Consider the following 12,102-nt stretch of genomic DNA (forward strand, 5'->3'; position numbering starts at 1 on the left):
CACACACACACTCTCTCACATTCTCTCACACACACACACTCTCACACACATACTCTCTTGCTCACACACACACACTCACACACATACTCTCTCTCACACTTGTGCGTGCGTGCACGCGCACACACACACACACACACACACATGCACAAACACCCTGCACAGGTACCCGCTCTGGCTACTCTTTTCGGGGTTTCACTGCGGAGCTGGGGGGAGTTGAAGGGCTGTGGAAGGCCTCTCTACTCCAAAGCATCTCAGTGGGCTTCTCCACTGGGCGGCCGTTCTTTTCTTAGAATGATTTGCTCTTTTCGAGCATCAGTTTTCCGGGACGCTGTGGCTCAAGCACACTTGCATGGAGATTGGTTTCATCCCCACCCAAAATGGCACTGCTAGCATCAGAGTATGGGTGTCCGCTTTTTCTGTCATTGCTGGTGCTGTTTGGGGTGTGCTGGGAGAAGAGGAACCATCTGAGGAGGGTGGGCTGGCCCTGGTGATCAGGGGCTTGAGGGGCCAGAGGGATGGAGTTGGGGAAGGAGCCCGGAACTCAGAGCCTGGGGTTTTGGCTCACAGGCAATGTGCACCTCTGATCCATTGTTCCCGGTGACATCCTGTTTTCCTTGATACAATCGCAAATCCACTCTCCTCGCTGGGGCCTGTGGACCTGCTCACATCCGGGGAAGAGTGTTTACTCCACAGGGAGGCCCACCTGGTGCAAAGGGGAGCCCTGCGCCCTGATCTCAGCTCCTGGCCGGGTAGGTTTCAGGGTCCAAGGTCTAGGCCGCAGGCCTCCTACAGGCTAGCACAGAAGCCAGAGAAAGCCGTCAGGAGTCCTGGGTCTTCCTGCCTGTAAAGACGGTTCTTCCCAGGCCATGGCTGTAGTGTCTGGCCCCCAAACCAGCTCAGAGAGAGCCTCAAATAGCCGCCAACATGCTGAGTCACTTCCCCAGGGTGAGCGCTCCTTCCGGCATCAGTAATGTGTGGGCAGCCCAGACCACCAGTTCTAAGTTTGGAAGGAGGGTCACCTACATCAAAATACAGGCATGCGTGTCGGGGGTGTTTGTCAGAACTGCGGATGAGTGAGTTTCATCTGGTTCCAGCTGCCCCCTGCCTCTGTCAGGATGTCTCTCTCTCTGACATGTGGGGTGGGGGCCTTACCCTCTCAACCAGTGCCTCAACTCAAGTGTTTAAGAGGTCCGATAGGAGCCTTGGGAGGACGCGGCTGACTTTTTGGGGTGGGTGTCTAGTCCTTCCTCCTGGCAGTCACAGGAGGTGCTAACCTGAAGGTCTGCGGAGCGGGGGAATCCCTTCTGGGCTTACGGGCAAGTTCTGGTGCTCGCTTTCCTAATGGCCATACCACACTTGATTCCACCCTCACCCCGAGTTCTGCAGAGAGGGGAAAATCAAATCAAATAGAAGGGCGACTTAGATGTCTCCCTGCAGGGTAGCTAGCTGAATTCAGAGTGCTCCAATGCCCAAGTAGCAAAAGGAGATTGGGATCAGAAAACACGAGTGTGGGCCTGCCCCGGGTTAATGATATATACCAGTAGGTCTCACTTGGGTGATTTTTTCCCCAGAGCACATTTGGCAATGTCTGGAGACACTTTTGTTGTCACAATTGGAGGTGGCACCACTGGTGGCTAGTGGGTACAGGCCAGGTGCTGCGAATCGTACTCGCCATGCACAGGCTGGTGCCCCAACAGGGCAGTGTCTGTCTGGAATGCCAGCAGTAGGAGGTGGAGAAACAGGCCTGTGTTTTTTCATTTGTAAAATCAGTGCTTTTCCAAACTGAGTCACAAGTTGTAGGTCTGATGATTAATTTAATGGTTATAGCCTGCATTTATAAAGATGAAACAGAACAGGGTAGAAAACAGCAGAGAATATCAGAGTGCATGATAGATGCACTCTCCATGAAAGACTTAGAAAGGAGGAAGAAGGCGAGGCCACGGGCATTCCTTTCCTGTTCGTGGGAGGGAGACACCTCTGGCTCAGATGACCTACTGGTTGAGTCACCCAGTGAAGCGGGGGCAGAACTGCCCTGTCCACCCACCCAGTGAGACTGGGATGGGAAGGAGGGCATTACTGATGAGGAGGCAAGGCTGGTGAGCATAGGAGCATGGAGACCCAGGGCTCCTGGAGGGGCCTCCTGGCTCCCGGTGGTCTCTAGTGAGAAGGCGTGGGGTGGACGTGTGTCCTCACACATCGGCTCACCCAGGCTGCTGTGTGCTGGAAGCAAAAGAGGCTGAAGAAGGGATTTGGTCTTGGGCCCATTGCAAATGCCCAGGGACTTGGAAGGCAACTGGGAAGGATTGCAGACCAGAGGCTGTTGCCAAGCTGTCTCATTGTTTCCTCAACATTTTATTCTGGAAAATTTCAAACATACAGAAAAGTTGAAAGCATACATAGGCATATCCCCATCACTCAGATTCCACCAGTAATGCCTTACTTCACTAGCTCGATCGATATCTTTCTGGTTGGTTGTTGTTCTGTGGCTGATTCTTATTATCAGAACTTGTCTGACTTCTAAAGGTTCTCTTGCTGTGGGGCCAGCAGGTGTGGTGGCTGAGGGCACTGGACTCCCTCATGGCCGACCATGTTTTGAGTCCTAGACCTGGTCGCTTGCTTTCTCACTATCTCAAGAAAGATTCTCTTGCTGCAAAAACCATCTTTAACGAAAAGGCAGGGCAGGCAGACGTCCAGCTCAGGTAAGACGAAGCCTCTCTGCTCCCCTTCTGACAGTGTTGGCTGGACCTCTGCTGCATGTGCCTTGTGGACTGTGGGTGGGCTGCTGGCCTTTCCTGCTAGCCTCTGAGCTGCTAATGGCCCATCATTCAAGGCTCTATTCCTTCTTTAGCTTTTTGCCACAGGGTGTGTGTGCTCACCAAAGACAGAGAGAGGGAAAGTGAGAAATGACCCCCCACCATCATGAGAAGGGGGGTGGGGATGGCCATGCCATAACCCCTTCTCCAGTCTCCTCCAGGCCAGGGACATTTGGGGCAACATTAGCGAGGCTTAATGACCTACAGCTAAATCTCAGGATTTTAAGCACACACACACACACACACACACACACACACACATACACACTCATATCCAGTGTGATTTTCAAACCATTGGGTCCAGACCCAAACCATGGTTGGCCATGTGGCAGTCCAGCGTCTTAGCCACTATGCCACCTGCTGGCCCCAAGATTCTAGTCTCAGGCAGGACTAGTTACTTGCCTGGGACTGCCCTCACTGAAATCTCACTGGAAACAAGCCTATTTTCTGGTTCATTCTGGTTGGTCAAGAGTGCGGGCATGTGTGTGTGTGTGCGTGTGCGTTTATGTGTGAGTGCACCAGGTGGTCATTAGCTTCCAGCAGCGTTGGTCCAGCTCAGGAACCTAGCCGAAGACCTCCTCCTTGGCTCCTTTCATTGGGATGCTGGCTATGGCTGCAGAACAAGTCAGCAGTGCTCCTGAGCTCCCGGGGCTTTCCACCAACAGCTTTATGGTATCTGCTCAGGATTTGGAGCCCCCACTTCCCCACCCCTCCTAGGAAGAGAAAAACGTCCTAATTTCCAAGGCTAACCTTTCCATGTGCCTATGCCCCTATTCCTTCAGCACTCCTGAGCAGCAGTACCCCACATTCGGCCGCTCTGTCCTCAATGGTGCTCCTCATCTCTGTGTCTGTCTGTTTCTCAGACTCCAATGTTTGAGACTCAGACTCTCCATTGTGCTTCTGGCTGCCTTGTTTCCTAGGACCAATCAGCTGCCTTTGAGTACCCAGGGCTGGGCTTGGGGAGCAGTTCCCAGGACGGCTGCAGATGGTTAAGCCTCGCTAATGTTGCCTCAAATGTCCCTGGCCTGTTGTTACTCTTTCATGCCAACTGCCATCTCCCCTGTCTCCATGTTCACCCTGCACGGCAGGACCAGTGTCAGGGACTATTTTATGATGTCGTCGGCTATTTCAACATCTGCAAGGGCAATATCGATCATTTATGGAGTCCTCATTGGGTCACTGTGTGAGGCACTTTATCTACACTACTCCTGAACTTCTCCTAGAAAATCAAATTCAGTAAACTGAGGTGGAACTCAAGAATCTTCCTCTGAAGAGACAGGCACCCCCCATCAGGGTCCTCTCGCCATGATCCTCTCCCAATCTCAGCCGGCCCAGACTGTGGGCATGTGCACATTATCCTGGCATGCTCAGGGAGGTCCCTAGACATGAACCTAGGAACTTTCCCAGTTGCTTTATCACTGTGCCACCACCTGGCCCCTACAGCTCCATTTTAAACAACCCATGGCCTGTCCTAAGATAACATTTTAAATAATCCTATCCTGGGATACTGTTACCAATAACTTATAGCATTGCTTTTAGTCACTGCCTAACAGTGTATTCAATGCCGCGTGCATTTCTGATGTTTATACCTACATTGTAAACTTCTAGAAGGAAGAGATCAGGCTTTTACAATTTTTCTTTTGTGAAATAAAATAGCCTACCTGAGGGCTATGTACTCAGAAGGCTTCGATAAATATTTTTAGATGAATGGAAAGATGACTGAGTAAATGATATTTGTAGGGAGATTTTTCTTGCACATTGGTTAAGTCTTTTGAGTAGGTTTCCCACTGAGATAAGATTGTAGAGATAATGTTTTTTTTTTTGAGATTTTTTTTCTATAGGGTGTGTGTGCTCGCCAGAAAGACAGAGAGAGACAGAGAGACAGAAAGCGAGAAATCACCCCCCCCAGGGGGGATGGCCATCCCGCAATCCCTTCTCCTCCATTCTCCTCTTGGGATCTTGGGCACCACGGTTGACTATATGGGAGTCCAGCAACATAGCCATTACGCCAACTGCTGGTCCTGAGATAATGATTATTAAAATAAATTTGCTGTCTTCTTTTTTGGTAATGATAACTACTATGAATGCTTCTCTTTCAGGGGACTTCCAAAGTGGCAAGAGAGTGAGCCTCTCTGTGTATCTTGGGGAATTTTTTGATATCCACCTGTTTGTCAATGGTTCCGTGATACAAGGGGACCAGAGGTAAGCCAGAAGCTCAGAATGTCCATGTTAGAAAATACCCTGGGGATCCCCTCAGACCACTCTCAGAAGCTGGAGCCCAGAGAGAGGAAGTGCATGTGCCCAGAGAAAGTGAGGGTCGTGTCTCCTGCCTGCTAGTTGAGGCCCTGGGGTGCTTTGTAGCATGGCGTTCTGAACCACATAACATGGGGTTGGGGCTGAAAGGTGGGAGGGACATCCAGAAGATGCATGAGAAGTCCAATTTTTAAAAAAAGAATTATTTTATCTAACTTTATTTATTTGCTTTTTATTTTGACCTGAGGGACAGAGTGAGAGAAAGCGAAAGAGAGAGAAAGTGAGAAAGCAAGCTGTCAGGTCCAGGACTTGAACTGTGATCAGCCATGTGGGAGTCCAGTGCCCTTAACCACCCCACTACCTGCTGGCCCTGAGAAGTCCAATTCTGAGCTTCTCCTTTGCCCTCTAGAGTCTCCCTGCCCTACGCCTCCCAAGGGCTGTATCTGGAAACTGAAGCTGGGTACTACAAGCTGTCCAGTGAGGCCTATGGCTTTGTGGCCAGAATCGATGGCAACGGCAACTTTCAAGTCCTGCTGTCAGACCGATTCTTCAACAAGACCTGTGGGCTGTGTGGAAACTTGAACATCTTCGCTGAAGATGACTTTAGAACCCAGGAAGGTAAGATTTCCTGGGATACTATTTCCCTAAAGTGTGATTATGCTTCTTACATCCTAGTTCACAGAACTTTACTAAACTCCTCCCTAGGCATTCAAGTCTGGCTGTGACCTCACCTCACCTTGCCAGCCTTCTCTTTTAGCCCTCTATCTCAATGCCTAGACTTCTGGCCAAGCCAGATCATGAAGCTCCTCAAACTTGACTTTGTTCAATTTTGAATTCCCCATAGCAGCTTACATGTGGTAGGTGATGGGTACATGCTGGATGGCATGAGTAGACCCTCCTGAGCCTGCTACAATGGAATGGATAAAATCTATACAGAACATACTTCCAGACTGTTCTGAAAGGCCACTTGATGTATATGTATGTGTGCATTCATGAGCAATAGAACATATTGTAGGTAATGTGAAAACCATAATTCTAATTACATAAACATTCAATTAGTGATGCTCCTTAGCAAAAGATGTTCGTGAACATTCGTATATATTATTCTACTTCTTTATGACTCAACTGTGTAGAGAAACAGTTGATTGTCCCTTTAATTGAATTATACTGTGTTGGGAAATAGTGAGACCATTTGTTTTTGTCTTCTTTAGCACCGATTTCTCAAACTTTTTATTATATCTATCTATCTATCATCTATATCTATCTATCTATCTATCTATCTATCTATCTATCTCTCTATCTATCATCTATCTATCCACCATCTATCTAGCTATCATTTATCTATCTTATGGCTATAAATTTTCCTTTAGATACCATGTTAGCTGCACAAAACCAATTTTGATATATATAACATAGTTTCATTTTTGTTTCATTCTATGAATTTGCTAACTTCCATTTAGAATTGAAAGTTGCCATTGCCATCAATCCTGGCCACTATGTTTAAAATTTCAAAATGGGGCCAGCAGGTGGCATGGAGGTTAAGTGACTGGATCCCACATAGCTAGCTCCACAGGAAATTCTTTTTTTTTTTTTTTTCTGAGAAGTTTTCGCTATAGGGCGTGTGCACTCGCCAGATAGACAGAGAGAGACAGAGAGACAGAAAGCGAGAAATAACCCCCCAGGGGGGATGGCCATGCCGCAATCCCTTCTCCATTCTCCTCTCGGGATCTTGGGCATGCACACACACGCACCCAGCGTGAGTTTTAAGCCACTGGGTCCGGGACACGAGCCGCGGTCGACTACATGGGAGTCCAGCGACATAGCCATTATGCTAACTGCTGGTTCCCAAGGAAATTCTTAAACAAGATAGAAGAAGCAGTAAGGGTAGGAGGGAAAGAAGTAGCTTAGAAAAAGAAATAATAGTAGAAGCACAAAATAAGATGATAAATATAAACTCAAATATATCAACAACATTTAATATAAAATGCATGAAAAGAGATAAAAATTTACAGTGAGGAGACAGAAAAGATCATGCTAATATTTAATAATAATAATAGTGATATTTAGGGCCAGTTGGTTGCATGGTGATGAAGATGCTAGAGCCCACATGACTGACTGTGCAGTTCAAGTCCTGGATCTGGTGGCTTGAAAAATATGCCAGGAGTGTGTACCTGTGTGCCCAAAATCCTAAGAGGAGATGGCATTAAATTTGGCATTATTATTGGATTGTCAGAAATCCAATTTTTGCATAGAAAAATATGTCATGACTTTTTTGATGACTTAATATTTGGTGTAACCATTATAGTTTTACGTAATTGGTGATGTCTTTATCTTTAAAAGATTATTTGCCCATAAATTTTCCTTTCTTCTGGGTTCAACTTACATTTACCTAACAAACAGCCTTTAGTAGTTTTTTAAATTAAAAGCCTTGTAGCGACAATTGAAACAGACTCTCTTATTCTTGTATGATATTTTAGCTGGGTACAGAATTCTAGAATTAAGTTCTAGTTATTTAGTTCTAGTTATTTTACACAATACTTTAAGGATGCTATTTCATTGTTTCTGTTGAGAAGTCTGTTGTCAGTCTAAATGTTATTTCTTTGTCAATAATATGTCTTCTATTATTGTGTATAGGTCACTTTTATGTTTTTGATATTCTGAAATTTCTTTATGTTGTGTTTAGGTGTGGGTCTTATTATTATTATTGTGCTTGGTACTTATTGTGATTACTGAATCTGATGATTTCTCCATTTCATCAGATTTAGAAAAATTTCAGTCTCTTTTTTTTCTACCTCTGAAATTATTAGACGGATGTTGGATATTTTTATTTCATTCTCTTTTCCTCTTTATTTTTATATCTTTTTATCATTCTGTGCTACTTTTTGGGTGGTTTGCTTATATTGTGTATACTCATGCTGGTTGAGAGAACCAGTTGTGTGCATCTCTTCCCAATTCCACATTCAGTAATGTCATGTTGGAAGCTTGAAATTTGTGATGGCATGAGTATTTATACCATGGAAATCAGTAAATGCTATAATTCAGAACTGACTTCTCAGCACATCACTATGTAGATCTTTTAATTCACTGATTCTTAAGTCTGTCTAGTCTACCAATGATGTTTAACTCATTAATTGAGATGTTTCTTTTTTATTGACTGTTTCTGTACTTTTAGAAGGTAAATGTGGCTTTTTCCTACTGCTTTGTTTTTATTGTCTAGTTCTTTCGCCATGTTTCAATTTCTGATATATAACAATAATTTTAAATGTATGTTTGTAACTTCTTGTTTTTTTTTTTTTTGAGAGAGAGATTTTTTGCTATAGAGCACATGAGCTCGCCAGACAGACAGAGAGAGACAGAGAGACAGAAAGCGAGAAATCACCCCCTAGAGGGGATGGCCATGCCACAATACCTTCTCTTCCATTCTCCTCTTGGGATCTTGGGCACGCACGCACATGCGTCCGGCGTGGGTTTTAAGCCACCAGGTCCGGGATGCGAACCGCGGTCGACTACGTGGGAGTCCAGTGACATAGCCAGTACGCTAACTGCTGGTTCCCTGTAACTTCTATATAAACATTTTGTTATCTGAAGTTTTTGGAGCTCTAGTCCTGCAATTTTTGTGTATGCTGATTCTTGCTTTTAGTGTGTTATTTCCTTTATTTTATAATTTTGGATGGTGAGCTCATTTTTACAAAGGTTTTATGTTATTTTTCAGTACAGAGATAGGGCGCGTGCGCTCGCCAGACAGATAGAGAGAGACAGAGAGACAGAAAGCCCCGGGGGGATGGTCACGCTGCAATCCCTTCTCCTCCATTCTCCTCTTGCGATATTGGGCACGCACGCACACGCGCCCGGTGTGAGTTTTAAGCTACTGGGTCCGGGACGCGAACTGTGGTTGACTACATGGGAGTCCAGTGACCTAGCCATTACGCTAACTGAATCTTATAAGAAGTATACATCAGAATATTAAACCTACATGGGTTTCCCACCACTACAGATTTTCAGGGGATTTTTTAATCCCCTCCTATCCAGAGCCCAGACCAAGGAAATGAACTTCGTTTCTCTGTTTCTCAGAGTAAACTTTTTATTTGTTAACTTTCTCATTGAAGATATAATTCTTCAAGGGTACCAGCTTCATAAGAGGATCTTAGGTTCTGCCTCACCACATTATGCATATCAAAGCCTGCTTTCCATCTCCACTGGAGTTCTTAAAACCCAAGCCTCGGGGAACCAGCAGTTAGCGTAATGGCTATGTCGCTGGACTCCCATGTAGTCGACCGCGGTTTGCGTCCCGGACCCGGTGGCTTAAAACTCACGCCGGGCCTGTGTGCGTGCGTGCCCAAGATCCCGAGAGAAGAATGGAGGAGAAGGGATTGCGGCATGACCATTCCTCCTGGGGGGTGATTTCTCGCTTTCTGTCTCTCTGTCTCTCTCTGTCTGTCTGGCGATCACACGCGCCCTATAGCGAAAAAACCTCTCAAAAAAACCAAAAAAAAAAGAAAAACCAAAAAAAACCCAAAAAACAAAAAAACCAAAAAACAAACAAACAGACAAAACCCCAAGCCTCTTGGTTGGTAAGATTATCACCCTCGCTCTAATACCCTATAGACATCATGACACTTGTCACTTGTCAGTTCCATTTTCAGCTTTCTCCCCTTATCCTTCTCATCCTCCTTTACTTCCTCCTCCTTTTCTTTTTGTCTCTTGGAATTCCTCCTACTTTCTGACGGGACATTAGCCATGAATTTAATAAGATATTTGTTTGTGGGAGTGGCATGGTTTTCAGATTTTTCAAATTTGCCATATTACTAGGTGTGAACATTCTATCCTTAAACTATATTTCCTTTTAATTCCAGGCTTTCAGGTTCCAACAACTAAAAATGGGACCTATGCTATCTATGAAGGAGAAGGTGATGTTTATTGACAAGAATCAGGGCTGTGGTGATATTTGGGGAATTATCTTCAGAAGACTGGGAATTCAGTTCTCTTTGGTTAATAAAAACTCAACAGTATTTGTCCCCAAACAGTTCATCTTACTTCCTAACTTCTGGAAGTTTTCCCAGTTTAGGTTTAACTCTGGCTCTCAAGGGTTTTCTGTAAACAAGAATATTGATAGTTCTGTCTGTTGGATAGCCTTATGCTTCATTTCAGATTTAACCTACCAAGTTTCCCTTCAACGAAGGTCAGGCTTGGCGAGATATTGGAGTTCATATAGTCTTACCTCTCATTCACATATGAGGAATTGGGCTCACTCGATTGGTGGGATAAGCCCAGGACACACAGAGAAGGAGCTATTCTCCGTCAGAGCTTCTTCTATGCCTCTTCCTTATACAGTGTATTGGAAAGCATCCAAGCCTGTATTTCTCGCAAGATCGGGTCCCCAGTAAGCACCTCTCACAACGCCTGGCAAATAGTCATTCCACAAACTTAAACTCCCTTCTCTTGGCTTCTCTCATATATTAGTTTCCTAGGGTTGACAACAAATTGCCACAAATAGGGTGGCTTAAAACAATATAAATTTGGGACCAGTGGGTGGAATGGTGGTTAAGGCACTAAACTTCCCACATGGCTGATTACAGTTTGAGTCCCGGACCTGGAGGCTTACTTTCTTACTTTCACTCTCTTTCTGGTCAAATTTAAAAAAATAATAATAATGATAAGTAAAATTAAGTAAATAATTATTTTTTAAAAACCTAGAAATATATTCTCCTTAGTTTTGAAGACCAAAAATCCAAAGTCAGGATGTGGGCAGGGCTGTTTGTATTCCCCCAGGGGCTCTAGGGGGTCTGCTCCTTGTCACTTTCCAGCAGGCTTTCCTTGGTTTGTGATGAGATTCCAATCTCCGCTTCCATCTTCACATGGCTTTCTCCTCTGTGTGTATCTCTGATCTTCCTTTACCTGTTTCTTATAAGGATACCTGTGATTGCATTTAAGGCCCACCAAGCCACCTGACAGGGGCTCCCTCCTAAAGATCTTTAACTTAATCACATCTTTTGCCATGTAAGATAACATTCACAAGTTTCGGGGACTAGGAAGTGAGTACATTGGGTCATCGGAAAAGGCATAGGAAAACATAGAAAAAATATGTCATGACTTTTTCAGCGATCCAATACCTTTGGAGTGTGGGTGCTTTTCCTTTGTCTGCCTATCAAAACCCAGATGCCAACTAACTCTACTTCAAAGGCCTCACTTTATTTTCTTTTCCCAGGCATAGTTTATTTTTTATCCCTAAGTGCGTTATTTACTTTGAAACATCCTTCACTTTTCCAGGCCTGCCTCTGCAAAGTTCTACTCATCTCAATACTATAAATAAAGATTCACTAGTGTTATTAGGTTACTTCGCGCCAGGCAGTGTAGACACTGAGGCCCTCACAGTTTATTATAGGTAGCTGTCAGTAGCATGGATGCTCTAAATACTGACGCACAGATGCTGTGAGAGCCTGGAGGATGCAGTGACTGAGGTGCTTAGGTTCCAAGTCACATCCTCACCTTCCTTCTGCAAAAATATTTTAAGTATTTATAATCTATCAAATAAGAACTTAAAGATAATAGACACAGCTTGTGCCCTTAATTAAAAACTTCACAATTTTGTGGGGGATGAATATAAACAGAATACTAACTCGAGGATAATGGGAGTTTAGTAGAGGGATACCCGGGGTGCTGAGGGAACACAGAGAAGGGGCATACCCAGCTAGGTTGGGGTGAAGGGGAGGGAGGGGAGCCAATTCAGAAAGGCTCCTTGGAAAAGGATGTTATTGAGCACATCTCAAAGAATGAGTGGAGGGGACCAGCAGTTAGCGTAATGGCTATGTTGCTGGACTCCCATGTAGTTGACCACGGTTCGAGTCCTGGACCCGGTGGCTTAAACTCATGCCGGGCCCGTGTGCGTGTGTGCCCAAGATCCCGAGAGGAGAATGGAGGAGAAGGGATTGTGGCATGGCCATCCCCCCGGGAGGTGATTTCTCGCTTTCTGTCTCTCTGTCTCTCTCTGTCTGTCTGGCGAGCGCACATGCCCTATAGCAAAAACCTCTCCAAAAAA

At 45.2% G+C, this 12,102-nt stretch overlaps 1 protein-coding gene across 1 annotated transcript in view; it reads left to right on the forward strand.

The window, feature by feature from the left end:
* VWF (von Willebrand factor) overlaps window positions 1-12,102 on the forward strand; it is a 183,061-nt gene that overhangs the window by 11,181 nt on the left and 159,778 nt on the right. The window contains exons 4-5 of the mRNA XM_006170833.3: window positions 4,913-5,015; window positions 5,476-5,684. Of these exons, the coding sequence (XP_006170895.1) occupies window positions 4,913-5,015; window positions 5,476-5,684 (312 nt within the window). The remainder of the gene's footprint in view (window positions 1-4,912; window positions 5,016-5,475; window positions 5,685-12,102) is intronic.

Source organism: Tupaia chinensis, unplaced genomic scaffold (assembly GCF_000334495.1).
Source record: "Tupaia chinensis unplaced genomic scaffold, TupChi_1.0 Scaffold149011_1, whole genome shotgun sequence".
Lineage (NCBI taxonomy): Eukaryota > Metazoa > Chordata > Mammalia > Scandentia > Tupaiidae > Tupaia > Tupaia belangeri.